This window comes from Hyposmocoma kahamanoa, unplaced genomic scaffold (assembly GCF_003589595.1).
Source record: "Hyposmocoma kahamanoa isolate Upper Pololo Valley unplaced genomic scaffold, ASM358959v1 102, whole genome shotgun sequence".
Taxonomy (NCBI): Eukaryota; Metazoa; Arthropoda; class Insecta; order Lepidoptera; family Cosmopterigidae; genus Hyposmocoma; species Hyposmocoma kahamanoa.
In genome coordinates, this window is record NW_020653337.1 from 8,147,153 (window position 1) to 8,167,302 (window position 20,150).

Below are 20,150 nucleotides of genomic sequence, written 5' to 3' on the forward strand. Positions count from 1 at the left end.
CCTTTCAACTGCACGACATCACCCACTTTAGGAATACGATTTGAAACTACCCTTGGTTGTTTATACGAGTGTTTGTACCTTTTTCTCAAGCTGGTGAGATAATGTGTGACAAACATTTTCTTAAATTCGTCCAATACTTTGTGACCTTTCTTCCAAATATTTATTAAATCGAGTTTCGTCGCCGTACCTACTATTTGTGACGTTGTTTATCTGGGACCTAATATGACACAGTTGCCTAAACTTAGAAAATCGGCTGGTTTCAGGACATGTTCTGGATCTGGTCCAATCTTCGTCAAAGGTCTGGAGTTGACGACTGCCTCGACTTCTTTTATCACAGTCGAGAGCTGAGACTCAGTCAAGAGATGTTTCTCTAGTGTGCGTTTTAGACAGTGCTTCACAAGTGAAACTATCGTTCGTAAAAGCCACCATGCCATGGGGCCAGCTGTGGTATGAATTTCTACCGTATGTCATTCTTCGTGCAATACGAACTTGACAAAACTTCGGCCAATAGCTTGAAATACAAAGCATTATCAGAGACTATCAATTGTGGTAGTCGTCGCGTAGCTACAAATCGTCTCAAAGTCAGAACACATTCTTCTGCTGTTAAATCTTTGACGATCTCTAAGTGAACGGCACGCACTACTAAACAGGTCTGTAAACATACCCATCTTTTTTCTTTCCTAGCATTGGTGTTCACATACGTTGGTCCAAAGTAGTCAATACCTGTAAATGTGAATGGAGTGCTATAGTTTACTCTCTCCATAGGTATTGCTGGTGTAGGTGGAAGTTTTTACGGACCACTTCCGTGTTTTACGAATTGTGGGCAACGTTTCAGGACCTTCTGTACTTGTGCTCATCCATGAGGTATCCAATACTGGTTTCGTATGATACTCAATGTGTGTGAAACACTAACGTGGTAGTTCTTTTCATGAGTTTCTTGTAGAATTTTGTTGGTGAACTCACTATCTTTGGGTAGAAGCACTGGATGTTTCATGTCATATGGCCAGATTGTATGTGCCATTCGTCCCTTTGATCTGAGAACACCGTCTACATCCAAAACCAGGCCTAAATTTCTAGATAAGTTGGTTTGTTTACCAGCTACTTCATGTGGGAAATATTCGGCTTGAAGTTTCTTTATATCGGTGGTATGTCTATCAAGAAGGTTGCAAAGATGTCCTCTCTTCTTGCAGAAGCACTTCGGAGTAGTCAATTTCTATGTCAACTGAGTCATCAGCACTAAGTTCTTCTACCACAAACATGTCATCTGGACTGTCGAAGTCCCGAGCCTCCCCAGCGGAAAATAGCGTACAATGGCTGTTAATTTGTCCCATGTGTGATCACACTTTTTTTCTTCCTTCAGAAGGAAGTCAGGTCCATTAAACCACAGTTCCTTCTTTTGGTCCCAGAGCTCGGGTCGCGTGGCGACGTCAGCTGGGTTGACATCTGTGTTGATGTAGTACATTTTACCTTGATTTGATGGTTTTCCTTAATTTCATTATCTCTTCTGTTAACAAATGGAGGAAGCAGTTCAAACAAACCGAGACGTTTTGACCCGTCAACCGTGACCATGAAACCTGTAAAGGGCCCGAAACGTCGGTTAAAAATATACGCGATTTAAATCCGGAAAAATAGTTTCATTTCCTATGTGTAACAATCGCGAAAACCTAAGAACTCGATTGGTAATATATAGTTGCAGCCGGGACTTTAGTAGACGCTCCATAATCAATCTTCCAAGTAAATTACTTACTCCGACGTGACATCGCTGTAACAATTTTCGATCGTTACTCAAATTTTTTTTATCACATTGTACCTAAATATTGCTTGCAGTAACTTGTGTGTACTTACCGCAAAGATTGCGACTATTCTTAAACTAGGAGCAATTTCTAGGCGCGCTTATAACTTCTAGAAAAGTAACCACACGGTGGCGTGAGTAAAAAACCTTTTCTCAAAACTCGTTGGCGATTTAAAACACTGGTTAAGACTCGTATATACGTTTTATTTCCTGATATTGTCACTTTTTACACGCAAAACTAAGACAATTTATGTACTAAGAACAATTTCGAGACGTAAATAGAACTTCTACAAAAGAAACCACGTGTCGCCGTGATTGTAAATTTTTCCCAAATCTCGCAAGAGTAAGAACACGGTTAAACACATGTTTAAACGTGTTCCTTGCCTGAAAAACAGCACGTTCCACACTATTATTTATGACAAAACACAATATTTCGCGGAATAACTGTACATGAAACGAGGAAAAGAAAAATGCCAGCCGGTGAAAAGAAAAATTTGGTAATGGCGAGTTGAAACGGAAACAAAATTACCAAATACGATTGAGCGACCTTTTAAATAATTTACAACCAATAACATTTCCGTTTTTCATAAATTAAAACGGGAACAGCCAATGAAATTATTTTTAAAGTGTCAAACAAAAGAAATCTAATAATGTTTAGGTTGGTAGTAACACATCCGGCAGTTTTTTTCGTCATTCGGACCAGGCAGAGGCACCTAAGCCATACTGCCAATTATAAAACTTACAAAGAGACTTACAAATAAAGTCAATGGTGTAAGCTGAATAAAAATACATATTTTTGTTAATTACGACACAGGTTGTTTATGTGGCTACAATAACCGTGCTGAAACGGTCCTCTCTGGCGTCACGGATCTCGTTGTCCGTAACTGAGGATGTAACAACCATATAACCCGACTTGTGCGAAAGTTTATTGTTATTTTAAGTGGTCACAGTAACCGCGTTGAACGGCCCTCGCTAGCTTCGCAGATCTCGTTGTCTCTAACTGAGGACGTAACAACCACATAACCCGACTTGCGCATAAGATTATTGTTATTATAAGTGATCACAGCAACCGCGTTGAACGGCCCTCGCTAGCGTCACAGATCTCGTAGTCTGTAATTGAGGATGTAACAACCACATAAACTGTCTTGTTCCTACGTTAAAATTGTTTCGATGGAGTTCGGTGTCCTATCGCTGCTTGTTTGCATTGAAGTGAAAGGACCGAGTACCACTGCTCGATTACAGCGCGACCGATAAAGAGTCCGACTCCCGTTTACTCACCAATGATTAATTATCGCGTGATTCGGCACTACCCAGAACACCTAGGCCAAAACCATTTTGGAAAAGTTCATTTCCCAAATTGGTTCTACCGGGAATCGAACCCGGGACTAAGAGTTACAGAATACACTCCGCGGCACTACCCAGAACACCTAGGCCAAAACCATTATAGAAAAGTTCATTTCCTAAATTGGTTCTACCGGTAATCGAACCCGCGACCATGAATTACGGAGTACACTCCGCGGCACTACCCAGAACACCTAGGCCAAAACCATTTCAGAAAGTTAATTTCCCAAATTGGTTCCATCGGGAATCGAACCAGGGACCAAAAGTTACGGAATACACTCCGCGGCGCTACCCCCAACAACTAGGCCAAAACCAACTTAGAAAAGTTCATTTCCCAAATTGATTCTACTGGCAATCGAACCCGCGACCAAGAGTTGCAGAATACACTCCGCGGCACTACCCAGAACACCTAGGCCAAAACCATTTTAGAAAAGTTCATTTCCCAAATTGGTTCTACCGGGAATCGAACCCGAGACCAAGTTTTACGGAATACACTCCGCGTCACTACCCAGAACACCTAGGCCAAAACCATTTCAGAAATGTTAATTTTCCAAATTGGTTCTACCGGGAATCGAACCGGGGACCAAGAGTTACGGAATACACTCCGCGGCACTACTCATAACACGTAGGCCAAAACCATTTTAGAAAAGTTCATTTCCCAAATTGGTTCTACCTGGAATCGAACCCGAGACCAAGTTTTACAGAATACACTCCGCGCCACTACCCAGAACACCTAGGCCAAAACCATTTTAGAAAAGTTCATTACATTCATCATTATAATAAAGTACCTACTTTAATGTATATTTATTTATACTCTACTGTGTCGTTATACTGTACTGTGTACTTCTTATTGTTGGAATTTCCATCAGTTAAAAACAAATTAGTCGTATTGGTCATAATCACTTTTTTTTATTATTAATCTAAGTATTTATTTACGTATTGTATAAAACAAATTGAATAAATAATACATAAAAGTGATGTTTTCAACGACGCACAATTAATTAGTAGGTAAATATTGAAATTTGTTAAATGCATTTAAAATATAGCGAATAAAAGTATTTGTTTTAATTTTACTACTCTTTTCTACTTCTCTTTTGTAGTTGAAAATAGTAGTATTGTTAAATGATCCTATCAACTGACGATCGAATCATTGCACGATTTACCTAACACTTTCACTATTTATACTATTACGATTTTGACCCTAAAATATTATGTAATGTTTACTTTTACGATGGTTTATTCTCGAATATCTCTGAGGGAACAACAACGTAGGGATAAATTGCAAAAAAAACTCTTATGACTCTTCTGTATTCTAATTTACAAGTTATCTTTATTTGGCTTTGTGTAAGTACAAGCGAGTGGTCGATAGATAGCATATGAAATTGTTACTACTGCTTAGAGGTCAAATCGTCAAAGTCATTCGCGACTGTTCAAGCCTTAACCGTCTTTTCGGGTATCAGGGTTTATCATCCATACAAGCGGGAGCGGATTTAAACCTAGAATTACCGAGAACTATGTTCACAGTGCGTTGAAACACAGTTGGGGAATTTGCTAATTCAAACAGCACCTTTATAACCTGTTGCAATTTATCCGGAATAATAATTAACTTAAGTGTATGCAGTCCACGCGAATTGGTATTGAATACATAATGATCACCAATAGCGAGATCAAGGCCAGCCAGTGTAATATTTATTTCCATTGAATACATCTAATTGTTGTCTATGCTTGGCATAATTGGGTAGTGATCTTTCTATGTTTGATTCAACGTTTTATAATCAACGCATAGCCTATAATATCCGCATGCCTTCTTTTGCACTAAAATGATGGGGCTTACGGGGCGTAACTTCTACGCGAGCCTATCCGTCTAACTACCCGTCGGTTTGTCACTACTGCTTAGAGGTCGGTTTGTCGGTAATTGAAGAGTTAGCCAGCCAGACCGACGGATAGGAAGGCAGAGGACATTTAATTTATCAATGTATTTTTTATGTTATTTCAATTGAATTAAAGTATAAATTTAAATGCAGAGGCCGCCCTCAGAGCACCGCGACGCATTTCTCTTTGCGACTTTAAAGAGCACTACAGGAATCCACCGGTACGCGCAGGCATCCAGCGGTACCTGTGATACGGAATCATCTTGTGTGTGCCGGAGTCTGCCTGAATGCGCCGGAGACTTTTCGACTGCGCTTGCAGCTATTGGGAACGGAATCAAGTCCGATCGGCCGGTGGCGCGTCGGGGATGTCGTAGCATCCAGCTGACTCTGCGGTACGCTGGCGGATGCTCTAGTATCGTAAAGGACATCTTTATCAGTGTGCGCTGGTGTACATAAAATCTTTGATGCTCTTCTCCGCCGTCTGCTGGTATACACTGGCCCGTAGACTCTTTTACAAAATCGTTATCAATTAACTCCTTCACCACATCTCTAACAATACTTCTTTCTACGTAACCTAATGCGGTACGGCCTATGTGCAACAGTGTGTGATCAGTCAATTCTATACTCACTTCGGTTATGTTAGTACACCCCAACTCACTAATCAAGCTTATAACCGAATCAATCTGGCTCTGTGATAGGTTCGGATTAATGATAAATCAGCACAGAGTTGATGTACCTATCCGATTTTCGATTATAAGATAATATTGTGTCATTATCAGGGCTTTAAAGGGAATTATTTTGTAGCTCGAGCCAAAATTGATTTCTCCTTTAAGTGGTCGGTCAGATAAATTGTATATCTACCTGAATTTTACTTCGACCTTCGTTAATACTATAGAGCCTTAGTTCCCAAAGAGGCCCAGGTGGACCCCCAGGGGTTCAAGGGAGACTCGAGGGGGGTCTACGTTGGCGTGACAAAAAATAATTTGGATATGGAACATGGTAGAAATGTAGCTGCAGGGGGTCCACCGGTACCAGCTAAATTTTGAAAGTGTCTATGAGAAAAAAGTCTGGGAACCTCTGCTGTAGAGTATAGACACCTCCCATAATACAATAATCTAATTTTCCACCAGTAATTAATAAATTGTGATAGTTTCTGTGGTAAACTTTCCTTTACTTTTTTTCTATCCTCTAAGGGTAAACTACGTTTTAATAGATCTAGACTTTCATTTTTTTTTAACTTATAACATTTACCTACCCGTTCTATGAAGTCTGTCCTATAAATATAGTTTCTAACAATAAAGAGAGTTCTACCACATAAGCACCTACCTGCAACTATTTTGCCCACATTAACCCATTTATACGTCCCACTGCTGGTCACGAGTCTGTTTTCCGAGGGATGTAAACCTTCTTCATGGCGCAACTTTCAACACGATGTTTTCCTTCACCGAAAAGCTCATGGTAAATTTAAAATAATTTAAAATAATTTAAAAAAATGCGCTGATCTATTAACAGTTCCCTACACTATATTAGTAAATCAATCTTTCTCCGAGGGTATTTTCCCCGATGCCCTTAAAATATCAGTAATAAAACCTGTCCATAAAAAGGGAGACACTACCGATATTGTTAATTACCGCCCTATTGCCCTATTACCAACCTCAGCCAAAATATTCGAATCGGCTATGATAAAACGTTTGAATTCTTTTTTTGAAAAATTTAAAATTTTTCATGAGAGCCAACATGGATTTCGAAAGTTTCACTCCACTACTTTAGCAACTTATAAATTTGTAACAAATATATTACAAGAACTAAACAACAAAAAATTTGCAGTCGGGCTCTTACTCGATATGAGTAAAGCTTACGAAAGAGTTTGTTACGAGATCCTATTACATAAGCTGTACCAAACTGGAATTAGAGGAATAGCCCACAACTGGTTCAAATCATACCTACACAACCGCTTCCAATGTGTAGAAATAGAAAATACCAATCTCGAGACCGGCAGGATCACTCTGACTAGATCTGATAGGGTTCTTGTTACTGGCTCTATTCCACAGGGTAGCGTTTTGGGATGCATTTTGTTCCTTATTTATATAAATAATCTTCCAAATATACTGGATGATCAGTGTATACTTTTTGCTGACGACATCTCCGTCCTAATCCCATGTTGCAACAGTAGAGATTTAGAAACAAAATTAAGCGTAACACTAGGCAAAATTGTAAACTGGCTTGAATACCATAATTTGGAACTAAACCTAAGTAAAACAAAAATTATTGAATTCAGACCTCATCAGAGAACAGCATTGCAAATATCATATAACTACGATAATACCGAATTAGAATCTGTGAACACTGCTCCAATGTTGGGAGTTATTCTGGACACGCATTTGAACTGGAAGCAGCATATTCAGAAGGTATTAAATAAATTAAACTCTTTTGTCTATGCTCTCCAGCATCTCAAACGTATTACGGACTTTAGGACCGCCCTTGCTTCTTACTATGCATATGCATATTCCGTACTATCGTACGGTGTCATTTTGTGGGGGAACTCTAGTGATGTAGGTAAAGTGTTCTTACTGCAAAAGAAGTGTGTAAGAATAATAAGTAATATTGACCAAATGGTATCCTGTCGACCTCACTTCGTCAAGAACCAAATACTGACACTTACCTCCATCTATATTCTCGAGTCATGTAAATTCGTCAGAAAGCACCCTCAACTCTTCTCACCCCTAAATAATAATAATAATAAGAGACACGACCGAAACCTAAATAAACTTAGAGTACCCTTTCCCAGGATGGAATTAGTTGCCTCTGGCCCCCCAAATATGTTGATCAGAATTTACAACCACATACCAAATAGTATAAAAAAACCTGGAAAGATTGACACAATTTTGTAAGGCATTGAAAACATTCCTCATCAATAAACCTTATTATAATTTAAAAGAATTTTTTGACAACCAGATTAAATGATTAAATGATTTGACCTTTAGGTAACTTAATTAATAATTAGAATAAGAATTCATAATCAATATATATTTCATTTATTACTGTTTAAAAGATTATTATTATTATTTCATTTTCTCTTTTTATCTCTGACGACTCGATAAGATGATTAATTTTATTATAATTAATTAATTAATAACTATTAAATGTATAAGTTTAATTCAATATAGTAACAAGACTAGTAAAGTAAAGAATGACATTGTAAAAATTAATAATGTAGCTATTGTAATATTATAAACGACGTATTCTGTAATTATAAGTATGAACTCGGTTTTCTGCAGTTGCCATGCCCTTGCAGGGCGTCACATGTTATCTGCCCAACGCCAAATTTAACATCTTAAATTAGCTATGTATGTGACATGCAATAAATGAATTATTATTATTATTATTATTAAAAATGAAATTTCACACATAAATTCCGAGAAACTCAAAGATGCGAAACACGGATTCGAACCTACAGCCTCTGCTTGAAAGGCAGGTCAAACCATTAGGCTACAACGACATAATTTGGCCCAAAGTTAAGTTTATTTATTTTTCTCTTTTCATGGGTAAATCATAATACAGGTTCTTCATAATTCTTTTCTACTACATCTTGCATAATGAGTGTAATCACTTCCAAAATCTATGTAAGAATAACTTTTATGTTTCTATTAATTTATTAGTTCTTTATGACATTTGGAACTAGTTTCATTTAGGTTTTATGGAATTGAGTCATTGTAGTCTTATAGTTCTTATCGGCTTAGCATTATTTACCGATTTATTAAAAAAACAATCATTGGTCTCGTGGCCTATTCCATACTTAGAATAGTCTAAGTGGCATACACTGAGGTACCACGCCAGCACATCAAGCTACACATGGACGTATCTTGTTCCATTGCACTGGAGGCGATTTTCGAACAAAAATGTGTAGTCTGATGTGCCGTTGTCCGTACATGGCATTTGTTTGACGTATACTCCCCTTTATTTGCAATTATATAAGACAGATGATTTCAGTACTGAATGGGGAACTGGTTCATACAATGTCCTTGTTCACGTGCACGTGACGTAAACAGACAATCTGACCGGACATTTGCTAAGTGATGACAATAGACTACTCAGCAGTGCAATGACCGTTCTGAACTAGGCTGCTGAGTAGAGTAGTTAACTTTATGTATACATTTAAAAATAATATTGTTTATAGTCACACACACTTACATACCGTTTTGTATAAATAGCTTAAGTTTTGTAAATAAAACTCTCTTTGAATTCGGACATCAACGCTGTCTTATTGACAACGGAGCACTCCTGACTACAGCATCCTCTCACTGCGGCCAAGACACCTTTAGCCGTTAGCTTATCCGATCAGTCTTGTGAGTCTGTGAGACTGGCAGTGAGAAAACCATTTCCTAAAGCACCTTTATCCTCCCCCCCTTTCCGTCTGTTGCCTTAGGTCGCACGGTGACAGGCTTCCCCTACTATTTATATAAGTATATATTCCGTAGCGTATGGTTAGGGCTAGGCTGTTAGGTAGGCAACTAGGGTTGTTAGTGATAGTACAGCTTTCCCTGACCACTCATATATAGCCAGCTAGCTACAGGTAGGTAGTTGACTGTACAGTCCTGTTTTTTTATATTCATGGCAAATTATTACATTGCTAGTGCGTTGTACAAATATCTTCATATTGTACTCTTTTATTTCATTGATAGTGCGTTGTATAAATATCTTGATATTGTACTCCTTACACAGATCTTTAAGGAATCAGAGTAGATCTTCTGGATCCTTTAATCGCGAAAATGAGCTGGGCAGGGCTAGAGAGTCCTTGTCGTGGTGAATGTTCACCGATCCCACGGCGCCGACTCAACCGGCGAGAGGGAGGGGGTTTTAGTGGGGTAGGCCCTCCAGTCTGGCGGGAGAGTCCCCACATAACCCCTGAGTCTCCCTGGGCTCAGAGGTATCCATAAGATTTTCCCCACGTCAAAAAAAAAGGCTAGAGAGTCCTGACGAGGCAATCAACTGCCTTCTCTTGCGCATGCATTCAATAATATTTATCTTCCATTTTTGTACGTCGTTTTAACATTTCTGTCAGCAGAATTACATAATTGCTCACTGATGGAAAAGCCCTAATAAGACGTTCCTGCACTCAGACCATGATACATAAAACCTTAGAGGTGTGAAAAAAAAACGCACTATAAGTTTCCGGTCGCCCGTCCACTGCTGTAAACAACAAAAACATCGATGCCGTGCGCCGTATGATCAAAACAGACATGCATGTGACATACCATGAGATTGGGGCATCTTTAGACATAAGCATGACTCAAATACAATCAATACTACACAAACATTTGGGTGTGAAAAAGCTGAGCTCTCGGTGTTTTTTTTATTGAAGCTCAAAAAACGGATCCCGTCACTTGGTGCAATGCCATGCTTACCAGATTCAACGAAGAGGCGTCAAATTTGGTGTGGGACATAGTAATAAGTGACGAAACATGGATTTATAGTTACGATCCCAAAACAAAGCTGCAATCGAGCGTATGGGTCTTTCGAAATGAGCCGAAACTAACCAAAGTGGCGCGCGAGCAAAGTGCCTCCAAGCGGATGATTGCTTTCTTTTTTTAATAAATGTGGGACACGTGGCTACTGTTGCTTTGGAGAATCGTTGTACCGTGAATAGTGATTGGTACACGACCATTTGTTTACCGGAAGTTATTGACAAACTCCGTAAAAATAACCGTAAACGCCGTATCACCTTGCACCACGATAGTGCCAGTTCTCTCACACGGCCAGACAGACAAATGACTTTTTGAAGGTGAACAACGTTGACCTTATTAGCCATCACGCGTACAGGTCCGACCTTGTGACTTTAAGAACCAGTTACGCGGTCAACGATTTTCATCACCTGAAGAGGCTGTCGAAGAGTATGAAAAATTTGTTTCAGAGTTTATCACGGAGGAGTGGCGTAAATGTTTTCAAAATTGGTTCATTCGAATGAAAAAGTGCATTAACGCTAACGGAGAATATTATGAGAAACAATAAATTCATTTCTGACCATTTATAGTATTTTTTTCTTATTCATTCCGGAAACTTATAGTGCTCCACACGTAAAAGGATAGTCTGAAAACCTTACAATCTTTTCCTAGCATGTCCTATCAATTTGCGTAAGGAAAAGAGTTTATTGGTTCAATTGTACATTTATGTACACTCATTTACCTTAACTACTTATCCAATATTTTATTTCTTAGATTCTAAGAAATCTTATTCTTAGTTTTTTTGTGTTAGATCAAAAGATATATAATAATTTAAAGATAGTAATTATTTTTATCATAAGAAATTCTCATAAAAAAATAAGTATTATTATAAGCCAAAGCTAATATCAATTTAGACGAATTATTTATATTTGATACATCGCTTACATTTCGTGCTCTGGCTTCTCCAGCAGATGGGATTTGTACAAAGGGTTCCTGCAGCAAACCTGCTGCATGTACTCCAGGCACCGGCGCCGCTACCAAGGAGTTATGCTAGATTTGGTTCCGTTTAGATTTGTGTCTTAGCGACTGCTGGAACGTAATCTCCTGGATCCGGATCTCGGCCAGATCTAGCAAGCGCGTTGACAGTCAAATGAGCCAGTGCGCAGCAGTTAGACGAATAATGGACCGATGATGACTCAAATGAAACAAGTTCAACTATTTATTGCATATATGTTACCAATATTCAGTCGATAGTCGATATAATATTTATCGACTACAATCACTAGCTGCTTGCAAGCGGGCGTTGACCTATCAAAGTTTTACACAATGAACTGTCATTTTACTCTTAGAGGATGGAAAAAAAAAATAGTCTAAGCATTAGAGCGACCACATGTCGACATAACATGTCCTTTGTTTTCCATAGTCATGGTTGATTTTACTCCACCTCCAAAAAAGACCTTTATACCTTTAGACCTTCAAAACAAACAAAATTGACAAATTATAAGGATTTGACGTTATAATATTTAATTAACATTACATCGACATTTTCGTATCCTGTATAATTCATATTTTAAACTAAAGATTTTACACGGCTCTTACTGAAATACTGAATACTTAAACTGAAGAATCTTACACTGAAGACTTAAATCGAAACGTATCTGCTGTAGAAAAAGAGATACTAATGACTAGGCAGTATGGCCTCGGACCTATGCCTGTTCCCAACGGAACGAATTAAAAAAAAAATCTCTTGTTTTATCTGTCAATTCAATAGTGTCAATGTCAGATGACGGCGTCGTTGTAGCTAGGTATTTTCTATTGTGGGTTTTACAAAATATTATAAACAAATTCATAACATAGTAATGATGTTATAAGATTAATAATAGCAATAGTTGAGTAGTTCATATGTAGGTTTTATTTAGTGGTTTCATACACAGAATTAACTTAAAAAAAAAGAGTTCCAATCCAATCTTCAGTTGTTGACACGTCATGATGGACGCACGAGCAGCAAAACTAGCCTTAGCCCGTCAAAAGGTACGTTTCAATGAATCCCTTCCTTTACTTATTATTTCAGGGATAAGTTTACATTTGGTCACAAGTCGTTTCTGCTGGAAAGGGTGGACTTAATAAGAAAAGTTAAAGAAAAATATAATCTTACTCCAGTTTCACTTTAGCGTATTTTGTGTCATTTCATGTTAACACACAAGTCGTTTATTGGGGCTCTACATTATGATAAAAGTATTTACTACTTGTATAATATTATTTTTTCTTTTTTACAGCTGAAAGATCATCAGGTGAAGAAGACGTTGATAACACCTCAAAAAGATGATAGCTTAGAAGAGCCGCCACAAGGTGTCCAGACACCGCCATACCCTACTGCCAACTCTGGTCCCAGTGAACATACTAACGTTGAGCCAGTAATGTTTGACCCTGCACTCATAAGTGTTATTGAACCTGAACAAGTGTTACCTACAACTGAAGTAATGCCTATTGAAATAGAAGCCACACATTCCAAAGAATCCAATCTGACTTATCAACATGAAATATATGCACAACAGTTTGCACCAACTTCAACTGTACATCACAATCAATTTGCACCAACTGCAACTGTACACCTTAATCAATTTGCTCCTACTGCAAATCCCACCAATTTTCCAGCATCAATTGAACCTGAAGTAAATGTAACTGAAATTCTAATATCCAATAAGAGAAACCTAGAAAACCAGATCAATGAACTGCAAACAAAATTAATCCAATTAGAAAGCAGTCAAACTACAGCTATGAATGAGAACTATTTTTGTAAACAGCAAATAAATAGTTTACAACAAGAGATCAAAAATGTTCAACAAAAATATGTCAGAGTTTCTGAGGAGATTAATGCTAAAGATGCAACTATAAAGGAAATGGAAAAGTTAAAATTATCACTAACTGATGAAAACAATAATTTACAAGAACAGCTAGAATTCACAAAAACAATGCTAACTGCAAAGGAGTCGGAAAACACTGCTCTTCAAAACCAACTGCAAAATCTGCAGAACCAGCTTGATGTCACACAATTACATTTACAGCAAATAAGCAATGGAAATCAGATCAACATGGCCCAACAGAAAAAAGAACATGATGCAGAAGTTTTACTACAAAAAATATCATCCCTTGAGCACCAATTGAAGGTTCTGCAGAAAGAAAGAGACCAAATAAATATACATTATGAGCACTATGTGGCAGAACTAAATGAACAGCTCAAGACATTAGCCATAAAAAACGAACAATTGAACATTGAAGTGACCAGGCTAACAAATAGAGAAACTGGTCTCATTGAGCAAATAAGTGATATGGAAATTAGACTACAGAATTTCCAAATTGTCGCAAAGAAACAAACCCTTGTGGACCAACCAAAAGTATATGAGGAATTGCAGGAATTACAACAAACTTACAGTGGTGTTCAAGTAAGTTTCAATCGTGTAAAGTCACAAGCGCTTTCCTTTTATAAAGGTGTGTATAGTAATGAAAATGTTTGTTTGTTTTGCAGGCAAACTTTGAGCAATTGAGCACCAAATATAATGAGCTACAAAGACTCTATGCAGAAAGTGAAGCCAAGATTAAAGAATTAAACAAAGCTCTTGAAGAAGCCTCTCTTAAGTCTGAATGTAGCCATGACAGCATAAGTATTTCTAAACTGAATGCTGATATTACAAGTGACAAAATAGCAGCGCAGAGAGCAGCAGAGCAAAACAAAAAATTGAAAGCTGATTTACAAGAACTTGAAGAGGCTTTCGTAAAAATTGTAAGTAATATATTTTTAATTTTATATATTAAAATCATTGATCTACCAACTAATGGATGTCGGGTCTAATACAAAAACCACAGAAAAAATATCCAAAATTAACCTATATAAAGGTAGTGTATATATGTAACAAAATATAAAAAAAAGTAAAACATTTAATTTAAGTTGTAGTTTAATCTTACTCATTGCAGTTTAAATCTTGCTTGCAATAATTTAAGGGCCTAAAAATACCAAAACTTAACAAAATACTTAATATAAACTTAATAATTACTTAAACACAAGATTAATGGAGCAGCATTTACTTTACATATTAATTAATTTATATATTTTATTATGTCAAATTTTGTAGTATTCACAAGAAATGGAGTTGGGCAGATACATACATACAAAATTAAATATTATAAATGTGAAAATAACTGTGTCTCTCTGTTTGTTAGTTATGACGTGATTATAAGAAATGTATTGATATTAGATATGAAAACCAATTTACAATAAAACCGTTATGCTTTTAGGTAATTTTGGATGCTTTTCACAAAGGAAAAATTTATGTAGCGTAGGTTTGTTGTGTAATGTTCCTAAAAAAATACATTTGGGATTATGAAAATTTGACCAAACATTATTTCGAGCAAATATATTTTCGGACTTCTGATAGTTAATCCCAAGCTGTAAAACGAGCACAACAATATTTTGTTATTTATTGCTAATGTTTAGTAAAAAATAATTTTAAAAATAAGATTAAAATCAAAGCGACTCTATACTTTGTTTGTTCTGAATATTTCAATCTCTTGTGGTTTGAACAATAATTGAAATTGACCAAAAAGTTTATATAAGCTTCTTGAAATTGACTTAATGGGTCTCTTTGTCTTTTGCGCATGCAATGTGTAGAAAAAGGAAGGATAGCTAGCTATTTGATTATTTTGATTGCTTTTGTAATTTATATTTACGATTAATCTAAATATAAATTAAATATTATACAACTGTACAATATAACACTTTTAAATGATAACTGTGTTAACACAATATATTTGTTAAATTTTTGTTGAATTCAATTATTTTTTATGAAATTACTCCACTAGTTTGTTATAATTATTAAGACAAAGATCGAACACTCAGAAAAAATTCCTTCGATCCGGTCGGATTCGAACCGACGTCTTCTTGCATACCGTATCAGACGCTATACCAACTAAGCCACGGAACGAACCAACGGACCTCACGAATTTTTCTATGTACTTGCGTCGTGTCTTTGTACTTGGTCTTTCAACGACTTTTTAGTCGGAGCGCCATCTATGAGAAATCTATGACAGATTTATCACCCAGTTAGTACCTTTACAGCTACCAGTCCTGGCGAGAGATGTCGCTATTCACTGTATTAATTAAATTTTTGTTGAATTGACAATATATTTGTTTAGTGAAAATGTGATACACAATCTTGTGTTTTCACTTTACTTGAGAAATTTTTACAAGTTTTTATTATAACATACCATCGAGTATTTAACCAGAAATAGAGACGAAATGTCATTTAATTTGTTTGAAAACTATTCTGCCTTATCATTACTGTGACAACTGCGCTCCAATTGGATAGCCCGAGTTCGAAACAATTGACGGGTGTCGCCAACTGTTCCACTTCAAATTGACCAGTTGACGTGAGCTTTGCTTTAATGGACGAAAATTGCAAAATTACATATTTAATATGTAATTAGCGATGAAATGTGATTCAGTTTGTTTTGTAATTAGATGTTTTGCTGTTTTTCCCACACCACCGAATAGAATAGCACGGCATTGTTAGAGATATTATCTTTATTACAATAAATACAGATTTTTTTTTGGAATATACGGAGACGTAAGCACAGGTCAGTAGTTGGCCTGTTTATATTTCAGTGCAAACGGGAGTTGATATTTATAAGAGCTGTATCGCTAATGTGTTACCAGGAATATATGGCCCTTATATCGTCTCTATTTCTGGTTATATACTCGATGTGCCATACTCATCGAGCATATAACCAGAAATAGAGAAGAAATAAGGGCCATCCATTCCTGGCAACTCATCAGGTAAAACTTTTAAATATCAGTTAAACTGGTCGATTTGAAGTGAAACAAATGACGACACTCGTCTATTGTTTCGGATTCGAGCTGGCCAAAGACTGACACGCGATTGACACTCTGTATACGATTTTAACGCCCTATAATTTCGGACAATTTTTAACGTGGACCCGACGTTCATATTTGTTGGTATGTCAATGATTAACACCTATAAACACAATTTAATTATAAAATTCCTTGATTTACTTAATTATTTAAAGTTTTTTAAGTTTTCTGTTTTTTAAACTTATATTAAAGAAACGCGTTTTGCAGAGTACAGACAAATTGGAACTTACAGAAAAAGTAGCAGCTGAAAAGTTTTTAAACAGAGAACTGACAATAAAACTAGCAGAGTTTGAAGAAAAGGCGAAGGATATGCACACTAAGCTAATGGCAAAGGATGAAGAAATGATTAGATTACAAACTAGATGTCGAGAGTTGGAAAGTGAAGTTAATCACATTAAACAAAATGCACAAATGGAAGACCATACAAAAACTCTAGACATGCCTAGAAATGGGGTCACAGATGTTGCGGCCCTTGAACAAGCCTCAGAAGCCATTGATACCTGTAATAATAACACTGAAGTTGAACATCACTGCTTAATTCAAACCAAAGAAGAAAACACTTCAAAGATCCCAAAAGAAGATGCTATGGTGAAACTCCAAGAACGTTTCCTAAAGATAATGGGAGAAGTTGCAGATTTGTCAGATGAAAAACACAGGTTAGAACACATAATCCTTCAATTACAAAATGAAACTGATACCATATGCGAATATGTAGCATTATACCAACAACAACGCAGCTTACTAAAGAAAAGGGATGAAGAAAGGTGTGCTCAGATAAAAATATTTCAACAGGAATGCCAGCAGCTTAAAAATCAATTGGAAGAGCTCAGTGGCATTATTATAAGACTGGCAAAAGATACGGAACTCGCAGTTTATTTCCAGGTCGAACCGCGGCAAAGCGATTTGGCTAAAGTTATGAATTTGCTATCAAACTTGAGAAGCAGTACCTTAGTTGATCCAATGAGAACTAGTTCTGAACTAAAGAACTTCTATCCATGCAGTTGCTGCTCTGGACAATTAATTGAAATTTAGTAATTTATTTTGTAACAATATTTACTTTGTATCCAAAATCTTTATTTGTGGAAAAAAATAATATATATTTTAACTCTACTACTACTCTAACTACGTGGAAGGTCAAGAAACTTTTTTACAAGTAACTAATTTTCAAAATCACTCAATAATTTGAGTGATTTTGAAAATTAGTTACTTATGAACTTATGAAGTAATCAATAGATTTGCTTTTTTTCATGACGGAAATCATATTTTGAATATTTTACCCCAGATTTAAAAAGCGTGGCGTATTCCACCGTTACCATAGTCAGTAGTCATTTAAATTTAGAAGTCAAGATTTAGACAGTCAGCAGTTTTATAATAAGTGCGTTTCACTGTCCACTCTGGATATACCTTATTTCAGTGTCACGATTTTTCAATCTCGAGTAGAACAGCGTCAAGATCAGCAACATGGGAAAGTCGATGCAGTCTGTACCAGTCGCAAAATCTTACAATAAGTTCCTTTCTCCGAAAGATAGATAATAAGATAGTTAGATATTGATAGTTATCATTAATTCATTCATTACTTAATCAATTCTGATTCGAAAGATCGATTGTAGTACGAAACTGTACTCCACAAGCCCATATTATTATGACATACGGACACTAACATCATATATGAATATCGCTAAATCATCAACGTACCGTATAATTTTTAAATTAGCAAAAATTTAAAAAAGATCATATTGAAAACTTAAAATTATTAAGACCTCGAAATATCTCGTATTTACTAAAGACATCTAAATGTCAAGAATTTAAAAATAACTTTGATGTGTAATATATATTATGGGTTCATAAACTCTACCTTGTCAAAATAAAACTGTGGACAATAAAACCCCATTGCAATAAACAGACTAACCAAAATCCACTTTTTAGCAGCGACGCGAACCATGTTAATCCCCATTTTTTACCTTACCAGTGTCGTTTAAGTACTCAATTATATAACATTGGAAGTAGCTAATTTAAAAACTTCTTTACTATATTTTATTTCATTTGTAAGTAGACTGATAAATGTATATGCCCAGTGTAAAAATCGGCCATATTTAATGAATTATGTAATTGTTATTCATTGTAGTTTTTATTAAAGGAAAATCTGAATTTAGACGATATATTTTATTGTTGGCTCCAACATTCACAACGACATATTTTTAACTCCCAATTTCAACGTGTATGCAGTTTGCACATTAGCAATATTGTTGTATATAATTGTATTATTAATTCTCACACAATGAACAAGACTTCATAACTTTCTATAAAATTTGACGTAAACCGTCATAAGAATCCTTCGACAGTGGTGTGTCTAATGAAGCTTAAATTTTAATGAAATAATGTAGAGCTCAAATTACAACATCAATCAGAGAAATACATTCAGTTAAAAAAGTCTAAAGGTCTTGTCAATTGGTTCTATATATTCGAGGAAAAAACAATAAATTGATAACAGTTCTTAGTTCTTACCGTAATTTATAAACTGATGTAGACACAATTCTAATCTAACGCAAACTGGCCTTAGTACAATATACAAAGTAATAATGCCTTAAATTAACCGCCCTTTGTTACTACTAATTTAAATTGAGCAAAATGCAAGGAATTTCGTGAAGCTATTAACAGCCATTGAACTTATTCGTGACATAGAAAATTCAATGGCATTGGCCTTCTTTTTGTGTTATCCAACATACAACAGTCCCGTAACTAGACAATAAATGTAAAACCTATCAAAGATTCTTATTTTCCATTTGATATACAAATGTGGTGGTATTCTAATATAACAAAGACACATACAAAATTCTAGTAAAGTTCTAATTTCAATAAAACAAATTCGTTATGTAATAGTAATACACAAGTACCTCTTAAAAGATTAATCATATTATGTCAATCAAGGTTACTGGTACCACTGGTAGAGGTATAGTTGAAGAAATATTATTTGCACCGATGAATGTTATCTCTTCATACAACTTATCCTTTCTATTACAATAAGGCCATAAAGCCATAAACACAGGCGGTTTCCCCATGTTCCTACAGGGTGCTCCTTATACTGGTAGGAACAAGAGGACTAATATTTCTTTTACTTAAAGCGTACTTGGATTGAACGATCTTGGTCTATCGCACCTGTCATGGGTGCGCTAAATGCTTTTCTGAATTCTAGTTTTCAATCATTTATTAACTCAACAGGTCGTTTTTTTTTACAGTAGGAACTTCGTAAAATACCGGCTGCCGACCTTCTAACTCATGCAACAAGTTATTTATGCATAAATATTATCAAGTTTAGAATTAAGTGCCAATGCGTAAAAATATTTAAACTAGTTGTTTGCACTATACAGATGGTACGTGCGTTACCGAGACGGTTCGCTCTTTTGTCCTATTGTATAAAGATGAAGCGATAAGACGAATCGGTGCAAATAATATTTCGCCAACTATAACATATAAATTCTGTAATATATATATCTTCTTTTTTTTCAATAATTAATAATTTTAGAGAAATGATATGGCTGATAAAGAAAAAATGTTTTATTTCAGCAGTACTTCAATCCACGGATACCCCAGAATTATTGCAGTTCAATAATCTGAGCGTCGTATTCTAGAACTTCATTCAATGCTCAAGTCAGGATTGCCCTGGCAACACAAGCACTGGAAATACGACCCTAATGGCAGGGACTTGAGTATGATTTCGAGTGCTTTAAACCATACTCAAATCCTGACATGAGCACGTATTATACTAGTATGGTTTAAAG

General features: G+C 36.1%; 1 protein-coding gene across 1 annotated transcript; it reads left to right on the top strand.

The window, feature by feature from the left end:
• The first annotated feature begins 12,388 nt into the window (after positions 1-12,388).
• On the top strand, positions 12,389-17,528 carry LOC113236281 (golgin subfamily A member 2). The gene is made up of 4 exons (XM_026472291.1): positions 12,389-12,476; positions 12,722-13,888; positions 13,972-14,226; positions 16,579-17,528. The coding sequence occupies exons 1-4, from the start codon at positions 12,432-12,434 to the stop codon at positions 17,401-17,403; spliced, it is 2,292 nt and encodes a 763-aa protein (XP_026328076.1). The 5' UTR covers positions 12,389-12,431; the 3' UTR covers positions 17,404-17,528.
• Positions 17,529-20,150: the final 2,622 nt, after the last annotated feature.

What these genes read in the sequence shown, in the direction of transcription:
- LOC113236281 (XM_026472291.1), top strand. Translation starts at nt 12,432, where the DNA reads ATGATGGACGCACGAGCAGCAAAACTAGCCTTAGCCCGTCAAAAG. An exon ending in TAGCCTTAGCCCGTCAAAAG is followed by an intron (nt 12,477 to 12,721) that starts GTACGTTTCAAT and finishes TCTTTTTTACAG; the next exon opens with CTGAAAGATCATCAGGTGAA. An exon ending in AAGAGGCTTTCGTAAAAATT is followed by an intron (nt 14,227 to 16,578) that starts GTAAGTAATATA and finishes CGCGTTTTGCAG; the next exon opens with AGTACAGACAAATTGGAACT.